The sequence below is a fragment of the Emys orbicularis genome, chromosome 2, assembly GCF_028017835.1.
Source record: "Emys orbicularis isolate rEmyOrb1 chromosome 2, rEmyOrb1.hap1, whole genome shotgun sequence".
NCBI lineage: Eukaryota > Metazoa > Chordata > Testudines > Emydidae > Emys > Emys orbicularis.
Window position 1 is genome coordinate 141806132 of NC_088684.1, and position 20389 is coordinate 141826520.

At 50.5% G+C, this 20389-nt stretch overlaps 1 protein-coding gene across 1 annotated transcript; it reads right to left on the reverse strand.

Moving 5' to 3' along the window:
• Positions 1-647: 647 nt before the first annotated feature.
• Positions 648-12000, reverse strand: LOC135873718 (1,5-anhydro-D-fructose reductase-like). The gene is made up of 9 exons (XM_065398355.1): positions 11809-12000; positions 9767-9883; positions 8411-8488; positions 6866-6982; positions 5677-5792; positions 3703-3790; positions 3419-3502; positions 2596-2684; positions 648-687 (listed from the first exon to the last, which is right to left on the reverse strand). The coding sequence occupies exons 1-9, from the start codon at positions 11998-12000 to the stop codon at positions 648-650; spliced, it is 921 nt and encodes a 306-aa protein (XP_065254427.1).
• Positions 12001-20389: the final 8389 nt, after the last annotated feature.

The following is a 20389-nucleotide window of genomic DNA, read 5'->3' on the forward strand; positions in this document are numbered from 1 at the left end:
AAGCTGATTTTCAGGGGCACTCACACTGCCCAGGTACTGGCCACCAGTCCAGGGGGCTCTGCATTTTAATTTAAATTTTAAATGAAGCTTCTTAAAAATGTTAAAAACCTTATTTACTTTACATACAACAATAGTTTAGTTATATATTATTCTCAGCTCTCTATGAGCTGAGGGGTGAAAACATTATCTAGACTTATAGAAAGAGACCTTCTAAAAACGTTAAAATGTATTACCGGCACACCAAACCTTAAATTAGAGTGAATAAATGAAGACTCAGTACACCACTTCTGAAAGGTTGCTGACCCCCGGTCTAATCCTTTACCCCCACATCTAGAAACTGTCTCCAGAGAACAGATAGCTTATCAAGATCCTCCCTTACCCTTTGCTGAGCAAATATTTAAAATCACTCTTGTAAAATTCTTCTCCTCCATTCTCAAGTCATTTAAAATGGGCAAATAAAACGTAATTAGTTTTAGCCCCAATGTACAGGTAGGCAAGTAGATTTTAGTTTACCTTGCCTAGGACATTTTCAGAAGGATTTTGAGAGGCTCATATGGATCATTTCAAAAGCTTGCCAATACATGCAGTTGATTTACTGGGAACCGGATCTTCCAGGACTGACTTGCCAGTTCTTTAGGCCGCGATAGTTACTTGTCACTGAATGGGAAGTGTTTGTGTGTCTCCATCCTGGAATAAAAGACAAATACATCCTAAGTAAATAATTATCACAACCATTCAGAATCTTCCATATAGAAGCTTTTTCAAGAAGCAAACAGTGCAGGTAGCCAGCCACCTCTTATATATATGTGATAGGAATAGCCAAAGTAGGGAATTTTACTGGAATTCAAACCTTTAATTTAAAATGCATTAACCCATGAGTTTAATTAAAAGAACCACAAATAAACTAAGGCCATCCCTCTCTGGATTTGCCGGTGCATTCTGTTCCGTCAGGCGCCCATCCTGCAACTGGATCTGCTGGTGATACCTTGCACCAGCAGAGGTGTTTAAACCCAGAATCTCTCCAACTAAAAGGATGAGCCAATCCTGCTTTTTAGCCCCTGTTGCATTCAAAGACTTAAGGGCCTTGATCCTGCTCCCAATTAAGTCAATAGAAAAACTCCCATTAACTTCCCCAGTGCAATATCAACCTCTAACGACGAAAAGGGGCTCAACTTCATGGGCCGCCAACAGAGTTTGGTTGTGAAATCCCTGCCCTTCCTGCAGCATGGCCGAGCGGACTGGGACACGGGAGATGTGGGTTTTGTTTGGATGACTCTGAAGCAAGTCACTTTGGACTAGATTCACAAAGCTGGGCTGAGAATTCCACTTGTTGGCAGGGCCCCGGGGGAGGTGGGGGGTGGTTTAAGACGTTGGGACGCCTAAGCACCTTCATGAATCTGGACCTCTCAGATCTACTGTTGAAAAGTGTTATATAAGGAGCTAGATTTGATTAGATGGTAGAGGGGACCCAGTAGGGGAAAGATTGAGAACCCACGCCTTAGCTGGTCAGCATTTTTCACCAAAAATGCTGCCTCCCCAATTAAAAAATGGCTTTTTGATCAAAATGAAAATGTAATTTGATTGAAAATTTTCAGCTATTGAAAACCAGAAGTTTTCTTTTTGGGGTCCATTCCCTCTTTTCAGTGGAAACAGGGAAGGGGAAATGTTTCCAATGTTCCTATAGTCAAAAGACAGACGTTCTGTAGCAAGGTTTTCAGGGTGGGGGTCATTTTGTTCATATTTTCAGAAAGAAAGACACAGCTTTATATTTTAACCAGCTCTATAGCGGCTTGAAACATCTCGGTGTACCAGCCACTAGAGAGCATCAAATCCACATTCTCCTAGCTTGGGTTATGCATCTACTGACCCCTGCCCTCCACCCAGATGAAATCTCTTCGGGTCCCACGCTGGCCTCTCAGATTTCAGGATCGGGGCCTTATTTGCGAGCCCTGCCACGAGGGAAGATTTGATTGTGTGTATTGCACAGGGGCCAAGCCTACGGTCAGTGCTTAAATAAACAATAGCAATACTCCGCACGTATTACACTGGAGCTTCAATGTGCTGCTCAAACCTTTGTGATGTATCCCTTGCCTCTGAATGGGTTCGCACCCGAGAGGAAACAGCTCCCTTTATAATAGGGGAGACCCACGCTGGCTTGGGAACAACCCCACCTGAAGCTAACGGGGACAATCCCTGCTGGGTTTGGTCCCTTACCTACTTCACTGTGGGTTAATTAACGTTGGGAAGGTGCTTTGAGATCCTTAAAGAGTAGATGCTACTGAATATCTACCGCCTATCTACCTTGAGCCCTGTGGAGGAAAAGCAGAGGATCATTATCCCTATTTTGCATTTAGGGAAACTGAGGCAAAGGATGGGAAGTGACTGGCCCCAGGTCACTCAGCAGGCCAGAGGAAAAGCTAGAAATAGAACCCAGGTCTCCTGCATCCCCATCCAGTGCCACATGACTGAAAGCACCCACTGCTTCCTAGCCTGCAAGCTTCCCTGTGTAATATTGTTAGCTGGGCTCTGAAGGCTTCAGCACAGTTGCACGGGGCTAAGTTTTTTTAGTTAGATGAGCCTGTTTCAATCACTCACCCCAGCAGGTTCCATTTAATAAATCGCGTGTTGCAGTCTAGTCCTTCCAGCGTCTGGATTTCGGTGTGTGTCAGGTGAAAGTCATATACCTACACAGAACAAACAGCTTTTGACTCCAAGCCCAGGCTCCCAAGTCTGCCGGGAGACACAAGTCCACAGCAAAGCATGGAAGACGCGGGCGGATATTCTGTAAGGCTGGGAAATGCAGCCCCTTGGAGTCTGAGTGGGACCAGGAGGCTGGATACGGGGAATGGCAGGGTGTGGGCGTGGGACTTCCCCAGCACGCATATGGGAGGTTACTGCGTCTCAAGCTGCTGTGCTGAAATTCACCCCCAGCCTTTGCGTGTCTCTCTCTCTCTCTCTCTGAGGCTAAGGGCAGATCTTCTGTTGGGTGCCCGGCCCTGAGCATTTGTTCAGCACAGCTCTACCAGATGGGCATGGCCACCCACTCAACTCCTCAGTGAAAGGACAAAAATCCCACCCCCAGATTTCTGGGCCACAAGCTATTCTCACAGCCAACGCAGGCTGTTTAACAGCCAGACCTTGCTCTGTGTTGTGTGTTCTACGAGGGGCAAACCCACTTAGGTCTCCAAGCGGAGGGCCTACGAGCGTATCCCCGAACAGAGGGGCTAACCCTCAGGCTAGCAATACTTAAGGGACCCTTGAACTAGCCGTTCAAATCCTGCTGGCTACAGCTCGGCTTTGGTACAAGTCCCCAGCCGTCGCTTGGGTGAAGTGTCTCACCCTGCTCTGGTGACAGTAACCCCTCAGCCATTTGCCAGGAGCGGAAGAGGGCTCCCGGCTCGCTAGCCATCCCCGTTACCTCTGTGTTCTCCAGGATGCGGGCCGGGGTGATGCTTTTCGGGATGGTGGCGATGCCCCTCTGAATGTGGAAGCGGATGAGAACCTGCGGAGAGGGCAGGAGCTGGTGAGCCAGGATACGTGGCTGGTGCGATGGCCAGGAGGAGCACAGTCAGCATGAAGAGACAGAGAGACCTGTTTTTCCACACTGCACCCACAACCCCCCCCCCCTCTGTGTAGCTTAGATAGGATGTTGCACATCTATATAGAGAAACACCACTAGGGCCAGTGCTGTCCCCCCCTCACCTGAGCGCTGGTTTTGCCATGCTTCTGAGCGATTTCCTTCACCGTGGGATTCTCCAGGAGGGGCACAGGGCTGTTCTCCCCCGAAGGGCTAAGGGAAGAGGATATGGAGAGTCCTGAACAAGGGCTGCTGCTCTCGGAGAACAGGCAGCACTTTGCAAACAGAAGGCTGGTGGGGAGTCGCCTTCACAGCACCACTGGGAGGCAGCAAAGCCTCCTGCTGCTGGCTGGAGAAACAGGGAAGGGAAGGCACTGAGGGATTCTGTCACTCCCCCTGAGCCAGCGACAGGGTCGACAAACGCCCCTTGGTGCTGCTGTGCAAACAACAGCTGCTAACAACAGCCAGGACCCCTCCCTGGCCCAGCTCACTCAGCCTCTCCCCTGCTTTGTCACAATGCGGCAGAGCTGTTCCCCAGAACTCATCACGCAGTGGGACCCCTGTTACGTTGGCCAGTCTCTTGATAAAGATAAAAGAATCCAGTAAATGCTCTTGGGCCAAGCAACTCCACCCAAGTCAGTGAAATCAAACTGGAGTGAGAGCAGAATCCGGCCCAGTTAGCCTAGCGAAGATCTCAGCCAGACCTTGGCTGGGTGGGCCAGGGTGACCAGCCACGAAGGAAGAGGACCCAGCTTGTATCTCAGAGCCAGCCCAGGCTACAGAAACACCTCTCAGGCCTCCAGCTCACACTCACTCCATTTGCCAGACAGTCAACACAAAGCCCTGCGATGCCAGTTCAGGGCAGAACTGCCCCTTTGTGCTACAGCTGTGTGCTGTGGGCATCTACTGTCCCCAGAAGGTGTTTTCTGAGTCATGGAATCATAGAATATCAGGGTTGGAAGGGACCTCAGGAGGTCATCTAGTCCAACCCCCTGCTCAAAGCAGGACCAATCCCCCAACTAAATCATCCCAGCCAGGGCTTTGTCAAGCCTGACCTTAAAAACCTCTAAGGATGGAGATTTCACCACCTCCCTAGGGAACCCATTCCAGTGCTTCACCACCCTCCTAGTGAAATAGTGTTTCCTAATATCCAACCTAGACTTCCCCCACTGCAATTTGAGACCATTGCTCCTTGTTCTGTCATCTGCCACCACTGAGAACAGCCGAGCTCCATCCTCTTTGGAACCCCCTTCAGGTAGTTGAAAGCAGCTTTAACCTCCCCCGCCCCCATTTTTCTCTTCTGCACACTAAACAATCCCAGTCCCCTCAGACGCTCCTTGTACGTCATGTGCTCCAGCCCCCTAATCATTTTTGTTGCCCTCTGCTGGATTCTTTCCAATTTTTCCACATCCTTCTTGTAGTGTGGGGCCCAAAACTGGACACAGTACTCCAGATGAGGCCTCACCAATGTCGAATAGAGGGGAATGATCATGTCCCTCGATCTGCTGGCAATGCCCCTACTTATACAGCCCAAAATGCCGCTAGCCTTCTTGGCAACAAGAGCACACTGCTGACTCATATCCAGCTTCTCGTCCACTGTAACCCCTAGGTCCTTTTCTGCAGAACTGCTGCTTAGCCAGTCACCAGCATGGCCTGTGGAGCAGCAAGCCCCCACCCCTTCTACCTCCCCCTCTTCTCTGATTAGCTCACTGGACATTCTCCCTTTACAGGTCACTTTTGGAGCACGGTTCCGCTCTGAGAAACCAACATCATTGGAGTCCGTGACTCCAGATCACACGTGTACCGTGTTCCTCTAACGGCCATGCAAACCTCACCCCGGGATCCCAGAGCCACCCTGGCTTCCTTCCGGTGCCCACGCTCACAAGGCAATTGCTCCTGCTGGAATGCAGGCGGTGGTTCCCCCAGGGATACCCGAGCCAGACTGGAATCCGGCTCCCTAGCGGGGGGAAACGCTGATCTCTGAATGTTAACAAGCAGACAGGACTGACAACAGCACCGCCTGGGTCCTGTGTGTATTCACCCTCCAGCATAGCCCACTGCTTTCGATCTACCCTCCGAGGGCGCACGTTAGGGGTGACTTACCATGGCAGGGCAGGGCAGGGCAGCCGAAGGGACTGTATGCGATGAGGACAATCCCCTTAGACTTGCAGTACTCCACCAGCTCGGGCTGGGTCAGGTAGGGGTGCAGCTCTACCTGGTGGAGAAACAGTTATTGTATCTCATGCCCACGTCCCATTGCCTCAAGATGCTCATGAGTGGGCTCTGAAGTGCCGGGAAGGAGGGACGGGTGCAGCTTTCATTGGAAAGCCCAAAGCTGGGGCCTGGTTTGCTGAATATTAGGAGCCCCCATAGCCCCAGGGTCAGATGAGCCTCCCTCCTGCCCTGGGCAAGTCTTCTCTTCACTGCCCAATGCTGGACCGAGCATCAGATGCAGCCTCCTTCCTCCACACCCTGGCCTAAGAGAGGGGAAGCAAGGCTCAGGCTGCAGCTTTCTGCCAGATCAGGCCCGATCAATCCCCCTTCACAGCATTCCCCAGGGCCTCTTCTGCAGCGTTAGCTATTGGCCAGTGACAGCGGCTGGCTTGGAGAAAGGACACATGACCGGCCGCAGGAAGGCAGAACCTAATTGATTAGGCCGGTGGTTCTCAGCCTTCTCCACACCACGCCACGCCCCCCACGTTAAGAAGCAGCTTGGCCTAGTTATGGGGGATTCGGAGCCACAAGACTTGGGCTTTATTCCCAGTTGTGCCACTAACCTTGAGCAAGTAACTTCCCCCTTCGCCTGTCTGGTCTATTTGGACCGCTGGCTTTTCAGTGCACGGACTGTCTCGCACTGAGCACAGTGGGGTCCCAAGCTTGGCTGGGCTCTGTGCTTCTGGGATACAAAGAAGCCCTTTTGGGGCCAAGCCCTCAAAGAGTGAGCACAACCTCTCTGGCTCTGCCCAAGCTGCGAACCCAGGCATTCGAATGCTGCATTAAGCACCCAAAGTCTGCTTAGCACAGTACAGAGGACGCCACAGCGGCAGCTTCCCAATTACTATTTGCAACTATAAGCAGCCCGATGCAAAGCTAGCATAAGCACTCCCCGGAGCGGAGACACCATTGCTACAGGCAGAGCAGGTGAGAGAGACAAGCTTTCGAGCCGCACAGAGCTGAAGGAGACTCACCCGCCTTCTCTCTCTCATATCCAGGGACCAACCTAGACCACCACGGCAAACGACACCGTTACAGGTGTAACTCAGACACTGCCCAATCACAAGCCTTTACCTGGTTGGCGGCAGGTTTGATCCTGCACACGGACAGCAGCTTCTCCAGCTGGGAGACGTTGAAGTTGGAAACCCCCATCGATTTCACCAGGCCTTCGTCCACCAGCTTCTCCATCGCCTGCCAAGAAAACAAAGAGGGGCTGGATGATTTAGTTGGGGATTGGTCCTGCTTTGAGCAGGGGATTGGACTAGATGACCTCCTGAGGTCCCTTCCAACCCTGATCTTCTATGATTCTATGCAGCAGGTCATGGGCTGGGCCCGCACAGCTGGGGAAACCCAGAGGGCTGCTGGAATAACGGGCGAGTGACAATGCACTGGTTGGCTTTGCCGGGGTGCAGGAAGACTTGCAGCTGCCACTGGCTCCACCCAGAGCTGTGAGTGCTCAGCACCTGGGTCAAAGCCCACCACCTCCTTAGGGACGTCGGCCCAGATCCTCCAAGGGAGTGAGGCACTGGTGCCTGTATACCTTTGAGGAGGTGGGCCCAGGTGCATGGACCAGGCCCAGTGACCGGTGCTCTCATGTGCCACAGAAGATCTTGCCCTGGTGCTTACGTTGGCAGAAGAGGGTCCCGATCATCCTTCCCACCATTCTGTCCTCCACGCCCACCCAGGGCAGGCAGGCAGCTTCTGGGACGACTGTGATCAATCGGATTCAAGTGGCGGATCTCCATCTCTCCACATACTTAGGCTGGGCCGAGAACGAAGCGCCTTGAAACGCAGCCTCCGCCTCGGGCACCCGCACAGGACAGCTTAGCCACTGAAGCTGCAGTGATGTGCCCAAATTCGGCCTTCTGCACACACCCAGAACGACAGAGGTGAAAGGGAGCTGACTGGAATCGTAGCTCTAGTTCCCCTTCGGAACAGGTTTAAAAATATTTCCGTCGGCATGCGAGCACCGCCTGTCTCCTCCCGTGACGAATTAGCTCCTTCTCGGAGCCTTTGTACATTTTAAATGAGGCCATTCCATTATCTCCAGCCAGACAAAAACCCTGCCCTGGCTCGTGGCTCTTAACCTCGCTGGTAATTACCAATTGCTACGGCGGCGGGCGCGTTCAGCCTGTCTCTCTGTCTCTCGCAGCCAGACAGCAGAGGTTGCTGATGGGAAATATATGTGAGGAACACGAGCCAGCCATGGAGATCGTTACGACTGGAGGGGGATGGGCAGCCTACGCTGCTCTTTCCTCGCCGCTCACTGTGCGCTATGGGAGAGCCCGTTGAAGCCAATGAGAGTCTTTCCACTGGCTACAAAGGGCTTTGGATCAGGCCCTGTGCGCTTATGGTATCCATCAATAGTGCACGTCACCAAAGCATGCAGGAGGTGGGAATCAGGGCTTCCCCTGGTAAGGGACCCCTTCAAGGAACCCTAGAGAGACCCCCTCCATCCTAAATACTTCCCATGTAGCTCAGGTGCCATATCCCATTGCTACTGCGCCTTTAGCTCACGCAGTAGCAGCTTGGGCTGAGGTGCAGAAGGTCCCAGGTTCTGTTCCTGCTCGTGACCCCCAATGAACATCATTGCACTTGGCCTGATTTGCTGCCTCTTACCCTCCAGGTGTCCACGTAGTCCACATCCGACTGCAGAAGCAAGCTGTCTTTCTGAGGCATGAGCACCCCGTTGATATTCTGCAGGGGAACAGACCAAGAGCCACTTTCTAGGGGGAAGCATCCTATGTGCATCTCTAGAACTGCTGAGAGTCCTGGCCCGAGCTGACTTGAACGAGTGGCAAGGCATCAGACACCCCAGCTGGCCCATCCATCCCCGGGGAACGCCCACCACCTCTGTCAGAGTTACTGCAATAGGAGGAAGTGCTAAAGAAAGGCAGGGGTGCTGGATGATGCAGCGTCAGCGAGGTCTGCATGGGGCTTTTCTAGAGAGTGAATATCCCGGCCTGTTTGCTTGACCCCGCTCCCGCTATTCCAGTCACGGAGAGGCAGTCCAGGCTCCTGAGCTCAAAGGACAACGAGGCTGGGTCACGACTTGGATAGGAGACTCCCCTGCTCTGGTGTTGCTGAGTCAGTGCAGATCCAATTCAGCAGTAAGCGTAATTACCCCAATGGAGTTTAACGCTGGTGTACTCACAAGTCCCCCTCCTCTTACCAAAATCGCCAAGAGATCCTCATTGATCATGCCTGGTCAGGATGACTCTTCCATGTCCCATCCAGAAGACCCATCTCCAGTAACACCCTGCCCAACACCCGATTACCCTCGATTTCCCCTACAGTTCAACTGGATCCTCATTTTCTTCATTTCCCAGCCTAGATTATTTTGCTGTTAAATAGTTGCTGTGTGCCACCCCAGAGGTGGCAGCGTTCCAGCTGCCAGGGAAGCTATCCTTTATCTGTCTCCCATGGGCACCTTGGGCCTACATGAGCTAAGTTCTCTGTCGGCTTATGCCACCCATCCATGGAAGTCAGGCAATGTGGCCCCGTTAGTCCAATTTTCTAAAGCCCTTGTAGCTACTTGGATGGAAGGTGCAACAGAACCTTTATCTTATCACCATAATATCTGAGCACCTCACGCCCTTGTGAGGCAGGACAGTAATGTTAGTTCCATATGACACAGGAAGAACTGAGGCCCAGGGTCTATCAAGTGATTTGCCCAAGGTCGCGTCGTAAGTCTGTGATTAAACTGGGAGTTGAACCTAGTAATCCTGAGTCCCAGCTTCGCATTTTAGCCACTCGACCATGCTTCCTAGAAGTGCAAAAGGAAACCAGACAACACACACAGGGGCTGTCGACCTGCCACGGAGGGACAACCCAGCCTTCCTTGTTTTGCCCCTTGACAATTACAAACGGAAATCCAGTTCTGTCCTGCACTGACTCGTCGCCATGTAAACTGCTGTGTGGCTAGGGGGAAGAAAGGGAAATAAAGGCTATCAGCTCAGAGAGAATCCACCTTACCGGAAAGCCCATTGGAGAGTGCATGAGATAGAGATCCAGGTAATCCAGCTTCAGCATCGTCAGGCTTTTCAGGAAAGCTGGCTTCACATCCTGTGGGGCGTGGAAGCTGTTCCACAGCTGCCCAGAGAAGATAGTTGCATTATTAGTTGTATTCCAGGAGCACCTAACCAAAATGAGGGCCCCTTATGCTGGGCGCTATACGCACATGTAGAGAGAGGCAGTCCCTGCTCTGCAGAGCTCAGGCTAAATAGAAGAGACAGACCCAGGGTGGGAGGAGAAACGTGGAGGGGAAGTGAATTACTCCAGGTCACACAGCGGGTGAGTGGTAAAGCTAGGGATAGAGCCCAGGTTTCTAGACTCCCAATCCACCATCTGTTCTACTGGACCAGGCTGCCTCTGTGATATGGGGGCATAGTCAGACAAAGAGTAGGAGAACGGGAGTATAATGAGCTGTATCGATGGGGAACCGAGGCACAGAGAGAGGGAGGGTGTGACAGAGCCAGGAACCGAAGCCAGATCTCCTGAATCCCAGTCCAGTGGCTTCACCCCAGCACCATCCTTCCTCTCCAAGAGCAAAACCGACATCCCTTTCCCCAGCATTTTACTCTATACAGATTGTGTGTTCCCACCGGGCCTTAGGGCAACAAGTCAAATGTTGCTCTTCATTCCATGTCCCTGCTCCTATTGGTCTGCTCTTCTCAGCAAGAAACTAGGAGGAGGAGCCAGCACCATATGACCAATCAACTCTCAGATACACCCAGTTTGGGAATCTCTTCTATTTAGCATTCCATTGCTGCTTATTGTTGTAGGAACCTACCTTGGGCCTTTGTTACTTGCATCATAAACAGAGTCTGAGATAATATCATAACTATAGCTTAGTCTTGAGAAAAGACGACTGAGGGGGGACCTGATACCAGTCTTGAAATATGTGAAGGGCGGTTATAAAAAAATGTGATCAGTTGTTCTCCATGTTCATTGGAGTAATGGGTTAAACCATCAGCAAAGGTGATTCAGGTTAGATATTAGGAAAATCTTTCTAACTCTAAGGGTAGTTAAGCCCTGGAACAGGTTTCCAAGGGAAATCGTGGAATCCCCTTGCTGGAGGTTTTTAAGACCAGGTTGGACAAAACCTGTCAGGGATAGTCAAGGTTTACCTGGTCCTGATTCAGTGCAAGGGACTGGACTTGATGACTTCTTAGGGTCCCTTCCAGCCTGACATTTCTGTGATTCTATAGTAGCTATGGGTGTGCTCCACAAAAGTGAGATGTTTGTATATATGTAGATAGCACTAATTCTATTAACTATCGAATGGCATATAAGAACACGGAACACTACTGGGCAAAAAACGGAATTTGAATCCTGTGGAAAATTCCAACGAACTGAAATTTCTAGTAGGGTGAAAATTCTGAAAAGTTTCTATTTGGAAACATTGAAACTTTTCATTTTGCTAAGGTCAACATAATACAGTCTGGAACAACACAAAAATATGCAAGTGGAAGTTAAATGAAATGAGACAGTCGAAACAATGTGTTTTGACATTTTTCCATCGCAGTTTCACCAAAATTGAGATGTTTCTGCAAAATGGTTTAGCTTTCGACAAAATTGCATTTTCCAATGGAAACCAGTCCCATTGTCCATTTTTGATCATCTCTAGTAAGTTAGAAAGTTTAATAAAGTTGTTGTTCTGCACTGGGAGTGGCAGCTCTTTGATAATTTCATTTCAATCCACAAGGCATACAGTACAGCCAACATCAAGCCTTCATGAGTCAGGTCCCCCAAAATCCATGAGATTGGCTTAAAAAGCCATAGGGTCCTATTTGCCTTCTGGTCTTTCGTGGATCTCATTTTGCAGCTTCTGTGAATAACCAAGAGGGTTAGGAAATCATTTTTTATTTAGCGGAGGCTGAAATTTTCACCGTATCATGAGTCCAGGCGCAGAGGCCATGAGAAAAAAAAACAACCACCCAGTATCCCAAGTCTTGGGGTAACTTAGAAAGAATTGGCAATCCTGGGCTTCTGTTTGGAAGGAAAACGGGGCTCACCTTGCTCACGACACAAAGTTCATCTCTCTTCAGCCTCCCTTCCCTCATCTTCCTTTTAAAGGCTTCTCCGATCTCGGCCTTGCTCTGGTCAAAATAAGCACAGTTGAAGTGCTGATATCCAGCATCTAAAGCTACCTCCACGGCTTCCTGAATGGCCCCTGGGGGAGACTGCAAAGAAAGCAATAGACGCATCACCGCTTGCTATCTAATCTTCCCCAGAACCACACTTCTGGGGCTAATGAGCTACACTGATTTACACCAGCTCAATAGCTTGGGATCTGTCAAGCCAAACCCAGGGCCAGGCCTTGTCCACACTTGGGTAGGAGGTACCCTCAGGGAACAGCTAGGTGCTGCAAACTCCACACGTGGTGCTCGTCTTTCCAAGTCGGTGTTCAACCAAGGCCCCAGCATGGCACTAGGGGGTGCTGTGGTGCCCACGATGCCACCTTTCAGCTACAGTGCATAGTGGCACTCCTGCCCACATTCAGTTGTTAAAAGGGTCCCACGGCACCCCGGGCAAGAGAGCTTCAGCTGCAACTTTGCAGAGCCAAGCCTCATGGAATATTTTGTTGCCTGGGAGACTAAAAAGGCTTTGGGTACATGCATAGACAGGGATAACAAGGTCGTCCTTTGCTGCACCGATCCCTGGGGGCTCATGCGCCAAAACTACCAACATCCATAGGCCCATAGGCACTTCAAATATTAGTTTCGATGTGCTCTTGCCCTTCATGGGTTTGCAATAAACATCCACACACCTCTAATAGGCTAAGAGTCTTTGCCTCTCTCTTTGCTACCAGCTCCAGCAAAGTCTTCGGGAATTACCACGTTCTCGCTCTAACAAAGAGTCTGATCCTACGTCCGTTGAATTCAATGGGTCTCTTTCCACTAACTTCCCGGGCTGTTAACGTCTGCCTGAGCATTAACTCAACCTTGTAAACATGTTCATCTGCTCTGGGCCGTGGCATCCTGCTGACACCAAGCCGCGCCCTGGCTGGGTGGGGAACAGAGCCGCTGAGAGCTCTTTCTGTACCAAGCCTGCTTTAATTAAAGCGTTTACCCAAGAGTGGAGGCCGGCATGGCCCTGCCTGCAAAGAACATAGAGACAAAGAGCAAACGCGGCGTCCGACCCAACCCGATTAACCGGCACTTATGCACGGTTGTTCCTGCCTTGGAACAAAGAGAAAGCAGGTGGGGAGAAGTGTAGACCCAGCAGGAGTTATGTCAAGAGGCAGGATCCCTGGGGTGGATTGAACACAGCTGCACCACCCCTTGTAGCGCCAGGGCTCTCTTGTTCTTGAAAGTGATCAGTGTTTAATCTGCTCTCGCTATCGGATGATCAGTACATGAAAGAGCCCGTAGTTGGGTGGGCTCCCTGCCTCCCTCTCCCATCTAGCCAAACCATTGTTAAAGTCCTCAGTCAAGCCACCCCTCCTCTCCCAGCTCCCACCCGGTCGCCGGCGTCCTGCTGTGCATCTCTACTTCCAGATCCTCTTGCTTTCAAGACTTTGCATGCACCTCTGTTCTCCCAATATCCTGCTCTTCTCTCTAGCTGTCCTCTCCCGTGTCCCGCACTCTCATGTGCCAACACTGAGCTTTAGATCTCAGGCCCTGGTTGGAAATTCGCCCCCCTCTCATCCCAAAATACCGATTCAACAAGATCAGGGCTTGCGCCATGGGTGGCATGGTGCGCTGGCGCAGATGACGCCCGCCCTGTATCTCTCCCATGGGGCTGACAGAGAACATCCCATCTCCAAGGCTGCCAACCCAGCAGTCTTTCATCAGAATTCAATTCCCATCAAAGACCTCTTTGAAAGGAGATTAAGGTAGACAATTACCTCTCCCAGCTCTTTCTTGGGTCTCCTGAGCACAGCTGGCAGCAGATGCCTGAGACAAGGCTGAGAGAGCCCCAAGGCACCCCACGAGCGTTCTGTGTCCCAGGGAAGTTTATTAAAGGATTAAACCGACAATGATTATTTAATTGCACAACAAAGCAAACGGATCCCGATCGGCCTCGATGGGACACCGCTTTCCTCCACCACAAACGGAGCTCTGCCCTGGCACGGAGACATGAAAACCACCTCGGGGACCCAGGATCCTTTGTGAAAGTAAGGACCAGAGCTGGGGAGCAGCTACATCTATCCTGTGGCCCCAGGAGGCCAGCGGGCTACCAAAAGGAACGGTTTTGCTGGCCGCTTTCGACACTTCAGTAGCCAACATAGTTTCATGGATTGATCCTAATGGAACAACTCCCATTGACGTCAGTGAACTTTGGGTCAGCTGTTTGAAGTTTGTTGTGTTTTGTTTTAAATGCCTTTGGGATGAAATGGAGATGTTTGCAAGAAAAAACTGAGCAACAAAACAGCAGGATTTAAAACAAAATAAAAAAATCATCCAAAAAACGTCAGTGAAAACATTTGGTCGATTGGTTGGTTGGCTGACTTTAGCTTTTTCATAGAACGTAACATCCAAGTATTTGCCAACAGGTCTACTCTGGCGAAAAAGTTTCAGAACAAAAGCAGTAGGGCCCTGTGGAATTGGTTCCCCCCCCCCAGCCCCTACAGTCCCTTCTCTCTTATTTTCTCCCTCGCATCCAACCCTCCACCCCATATTTCCTGGCTCCTCTTTTTGGTACAGGCTAACACTATTGCTGCAGAAGGGCCACCCATTAAGACCTCATCAACACTTGAATGTGAGACCAGTCAAACTATTTTGCTTGGTGCAATTTTGTTCCAAAATAGTCATTCCGGACAAAGATGTGGCTTTGCCTTTTACCTTAGTGTGGTTAAAACCACACAGAAAAAGAATAAGCTGCCCTGATCTTTATAGGGGAATTGTATTACTTCAAAATTGTACCAGGATAGTTCAGGTTGGCACAATTTTGTAGTATAGGCAAGTCCTGTACGTGATTAGCCTGTAGGACTCACTGCTGAAGGATCTCATCAAACACTTGACACAATTCAGGGAAGAATTAGACACAAAGAGCATCTGCACTTGGACCAGTCAGGATTCAAGTTAAGAGACTTATTCAGCCTCATGCCTCAGGGAAGAGCAGAAGATCCACCAGCTTGCGGAAAGAAATACTGATGTTCAACGTCAAAAATGCTCAAGTGCTCTGAAAAGTGACCGAAATGGCACCAGGAGCTGCCAGGTTTATTGGCTTGCAGTGATTCTAGCTCATATCTGTTCACAGTTTGCAAGTAAGGTCTGACCAGGGCCGGGGGTGTCATTAACAATAAGGGAGGAGGAAGGCAGGCACAGATGCAAAACACAAGACTTTAATCAAATATGCCTAAGAGGCCAGTGTTACATGCCGAAGCTCCAGTGTTTGTGCCCCTGCAGCCTGGCCCCAGCATGCACTGCTAAGCCCCTGGTGCCTCCCTGAACCAGATCCCTCCGGAAACCTGACCCTCTTTCTCAAGTTCCACTCATCACACGACAGATTTAGTGCTTCCCTTATACTCAGGCTTCTTTGCCCCCTGTGCAGGTTACAGTTGCACTGAGGCTTGCTCTAAATTGCACCCTGCCCACCCACACCCCATATGAGCCACTTTGGCTGTCAGGATTGCCAGAGTTGTAGGAACACCTTGGCTATCTCCCCCTTGTACTTAGCTGTTAAAAAAATCAGCATTTACTGCATTGATTGAACCAAATGAGAACAAACAGAGGACAGCGCTTCTCAGCACTGGCAAGCCAGGACTTTACATAGGTGTTATGCATTTATTCTGCAACTCCCATTCTCTTTCTTAGGGCCACTGAAGTCAATGGGAGTTTAAACATTAGACTTCAGTGGGTCTAGAATGTGGTCCTCGAATGAGTATCTGCCTCCTGTAAATTGACTGCCAGGGAACTCAAAATACTCTTATGTGGAGGATGTTAATGATCTTTGATCTATAGACAATCACAGCCCCTGTTAAAGCCAAAGCATGTGCTAAGCACCTTTCTTCCAGGCTCAATAGAAGGAGCAATTAAGCCCCTTTATGTCATGAGATACATGGCAACAGTAGAAGCCACCACCCAAGTCAATGGCAAGATCAGAAGCTGAGCCATGTGGGCTTCCCTGATTGCAAACACAGAGGCTAGGCCCAAGCGTGCGTGCGTGCATGCATGTGTCAGCGAGAGAAGCAATTGTGTGGGGGGAGCAGAGAGAGAGCTCCTTGTGGCCTGTAACTGCTGGAGAGGTAGGCTTGGAAACTGAAAGCCAGGAAACTGCTTGCTGTTTGTTTCTATTGTGTTCAGGGAAAACAAGCAAACTGTGTGTGTGCCTTCTTTGTAAACAAAACAGGATCCAACCAACCAAATACCTATCGTCAGTTTCTTTTCCTAACTGAAAGAGACTGAAAATTGCCTCACGGCTGTGACCAAGGGGGCAATGGTACTTATGTTTGTAGTCTAGTCTAGTGTCTAGTATGGACACTCCCCACACATCTAATCAAGGCTCTGCATGTTTGTGGCTTACTTGGCGCTATGTCTTCACTGCAAGAAGAGGTGCATTTATGCAGAGATTGCTACTTCGATGTAAATTCCAAGTAGAGACAAGGCACAGGGCTTTATTTTTTTACCCCAATGTACCCCTTAAAGTAAACTCCTGATGGATGAAGGGTGGGGAAGAGGGTTGACCCCAACTAGCTACATGGAGATAAAAGCTACCACTGCCTTGTCTCCAGTAGGATTTTGCTTCAAGAGAGCTCTCTCGAGGGATCAGCTGACCAGGGCCGGCTCTAGGCACCAGCAAAACAAGCTGGTGCTTGGGGCGGCACATTTTTAGGGGCGGCATGGCTGGCGCCAGAATGCCGCCCCTAAAAATGTGCCTCGGCCGCCCTAGCTCACCTCCGCTGCTGCTGCCGCTCGCGCACCGCTACTCGCCCTCCCTCCCAGGCTCTCAAGCCTGGGAGGGAGGGGGAGCAGCGGCGCGCGAATCAGCTGTTTCGCGCGCCACGGCCGCTCGGGGTCTCCCCCTCCCTCCCAGGCTCTCAAGCCTGGGAGGAGGAGGCAGGGAAGGGGCGGAGTTGAGGCGGGGCCGGGGGTGGGGTAATTAAAAAAACGGGGGGGGCGGGGGAGGGGCGGCCAAAATTGTTTTTGCTTTGGGCGGCAAAAATCCTAGAGCCGGCCCTGCAGCTGACGGTAAACTACAACCACGTGCCACCCGGATCAAGTGTGAGGGGAACATCCTGACTAGTATTTACAAATGTGTTCTGTACCTCCAGCGAGTCAGTGACCCTGAGCTGAAAAAGTCTAGCAAAGACGTGACTGAGAATGGGAGTGTCCGTAGCCCAAGGAATTAGTAACGGGTTATAAATAAATAAGCTTGCATTGCCCAGATTCTGAACCACCCCTTGAAAAAGGCCAAGAAATACCCAACTGCAGCCCAGAACGCTGCTGCCTTCCCTGCCTGGTAATACAACGGCGGTTGCCTCATCAAACCTCTAGCATATCTGCGGGGACGGGACAGCTCTAGCCGCTGGGCTGTGTGAGAGCCTATGTTGTCAGAGAGGACATGAGTCTGCTGTCTGAAAAGATGCCATGCAGGGTTTAAACTCTATTTGAACTCCAGCAATAGCACTGAAATTCAGCTAGTGCCAGTCTCTAACGCCCCTTGGTCATTAGGCCCTTGGGCTTCTGGGTTTGTGTTCTCTCTTGTTTTGGCAGCTTTGATTTTAAATGCACAAAGGGAGAGGACAGGAGGAAACGGGCTAAGATAACATTGAACCAAAGGCTGATGTGTTCATGTCGGCTCGGAGTTCCAGGAGCCCAGTGGGGCATGGTCTGGATCAGTGGTTCTGCTTTCGACCTGTCTCTGTGCTAAGCTTCAGCTCCGTTCAAACCAGAGCCCCTTGCCTGACAAATCAGTTGCTTTCGATTCAAGCCACCTTGGTTTAGATTTGGTCTAGAGGCCTCATCCAGAAAGGGGCCACGTGCCCCTTGGAACGTACTCTGCACCCTCAACTCACTGCGAGGGATGAGCACGCTGCAGGCTCAGGCCCTGAATTGTTGATCCCAGCTTGTGTGGAGCACCCGCAAGTAGGGTGACCAGACAGCAAGTGTGAAAAATCAGGATGGGGGTGGGGGAGTAATAGGAGCCTATATAAGAAAAAGACCCAAAAATCGGGATTGTCTCTATAAAATCGGGACATCTGGTCACCCTACCTGCAAGCCTCACCGACTTCAATGGAGTCGAGAGCACTTGGGGCTAGATTCACAGTAGGCCTAGGCCATTGCAATGCTGAGCTTTGCAGTAGCTAATTGCTAGGTGCCAGGGCTCCTCACGCATCGCATGGTGAAAGTTGGGCACCTTACACAAGGGTTCTCAGAAGCGAACATGCTGAACAGGGAGCAGCCTACGGACGCTCAGAGTGAAATGCAGAGGAAAAGGACAGGGCCCAGATCCACAAAGGGAGCCGGGTGCCTAACTCCCATTGGTCTGGGTCTCAGGCACTTGAGTGACAGGCCAGAGGGCGGGGTCTCTCTCCACGCTGGATCCTCAGCTGTGAACCCTCTCTGGGAGTTAAATGCCTAAACCAGCTGAGCCCTTTCTCAGGAAAAAACAGAGAGAAAAGCTCCCCCCTACTCCGCACACACTCATCCACACCACAGGGCACTCACGGGGTAGGTGGGAAAGTCAGGTTGAAGCCCTTGCTCCAGATCGGGCAGAGCAGGGCTTGAAACCTGGGTCTCCTACACCCCCGGTGAGTGCCCCGGCCACTGGGTTACTGGATACTGATCGACACACACCGCGGCCTGACTGGCTTGTGTGTGGGTCTGGCATGCTTGGAGCAGATCTACCGGATCAGGCCCTGCAGGTGAGATCGGCTGAGGAACTCCTAGCTGGAGAATCCCACTGGGGTTTAGGCATGAGCGCGGGCTCCGAGCAGCTTGTTAGCCCTCTGATGGCATCAGGATTTAGCTGGCTTTGCAAATGCCACTGGCGGAAACGTAGGCACCTACAGGGTTAGGTGGCAGCTGAGCCGTGATTTTGTGAAGGCCTGTGGTGCCGAGCTGTTGGTCTTTGGCACCTAAAGAGACACTCAGGCACCCAAGTCCTTTTGTGAAACCAGCCCTGTGCCGGAGCGCTCAGGCATCTTGCCAGCTTGCGCCCTAGAGGAGCGTTACCCATCACCGATCTCTCGAAGGAGCTGCTCATGCATTGGCTCTTGGGGGGAGCACGTGGCTGAACAGAAGCCCCAGAGAAGGAATTTGCCACTCTCAATGTTTCTCAAAATTTCAGTAAAGAAGGGGGAGCACCCAATACCCCTTAGTCTGGGGCAGCCACTGGTAATCCAAACACTCTGTGCCTCCAGAGAGCCACTACTCAGATCCAACTGGCTGGGCTAACTTGGATGATCCCGAATGACTGACGAGGAGACACAAGATGGAAGTTAGCCAAAGCCGGGAAGTAAACTCACCAAGATGCAGCTAACTACGGGAAGGGGAGGGGAGCAAATCTAAGTGAGGCGGGGACAGTGGCATTTACTCATTAGCTTTGTTGCTTTTCCTTGTACCAGCCGCCCAGTCCCGGCAGGGGCTGGACACAGACCCAGCAATCATAGAATCATAGAATATCAAGGTTGGAAGGGACCTCAGGAGGTCATCTAGTCCAACCCCCTGCTCAAAGCAGGACCAATCCCCAGACAGATTTTTGCCCCAGATCCCTAAGTGGCCCCCTCAAGGATTGAACTCACAACCCTGGGTTTAGTAAGCCAATGCTGTGGTTCACTTTTGATCCTATATCAAAGTAATATTATACGTATACTATGTGTAAGTCAGGATACAATCAGTTTGTAGTAATATCTATGCAAATAATCTTTTAATGAGCCCTTGTAACAACCATTTAAGAGCTACGTGATGATATATAATGTTTTTTCAGAGAGTAATTTTGAAACCTGATGTCATCGCATAGATCATTCTTCATTTCTGTTTAAAGTTAAATGGCAAACATATAACATTGTCAGAAAAATCAGTAGTTGTGCTATCAAAACTGGGAAAAACAGGAGATACAGAAAAAAGGTTGATTAAAAAAAATACCTGTTGGCTATTCCTTCTTCCAGAAGTCCTATGACTTCTTTGTAGTCTGTAACTAAATGCTGAGACAATCCTGTCAGAGGTTTAAAAAGTGAAAGAGAGACCGTTAAAAAACAGGTTTTACTCAGGAAATATTGTTTCACTCTAGTCTCTTGGTTCGAGTATGCAATAGGGTTACTACCACAACTGGGGAGTACAAACATTCTGTCTGAGACTTAGACCTGGTCTACACACAAATTTTGTGTCAGTATAACTATTTTGATTAGCGGTGTGGGGGTTTTGTTTTGTATCATGGGGCAGACCCGCCTTCCTTGAGCTGATCTTCATGGGTGTAATGTTGTGACTACTGTCCCCGCACTCAGTGGAACAAGCCGCAGGCGATTTCAGTGCTGCACATTAAGCAACTCAAATATGGAGTTAATTCTAACAGGGCACATTTTGTACCACTGACAGATTAGATGTCTTTGTGTGGGACTATGTTAGGGCTACCATACGTCCGGATTTCCCCGGACATGTCCGACTTTTCGATCTTTAAATAGCCGTCCGGGGGGGATTTCTAAAAATC

Excerpts from the sequence above, each read along its gene's own strand:
- LOC135873718 (XM_065398355.1), bottom strand. The coding sequence starts at position 12,000 with ATGCGTCTATTGCTTTCTTTGCAGTCTCCCCCAGGGGCCATTCAGGAA. Across the intron at positions 5,793-6,865 it reads TCAAACCTGCCGCCAACCAG|GTAGAGCTGCACCCCTACCT; the intron begins GTAAAGGCTTGT and ends TTTCTCCACCAG. Across the intron at positions 3,503-3,702 it reads ATGGCAAAACCAGCGCTCAG|GTTCTCATCCGCTTCCACAT; the intron begins GTGAGGGGGGGA and ends CCCTCTCCGCAG.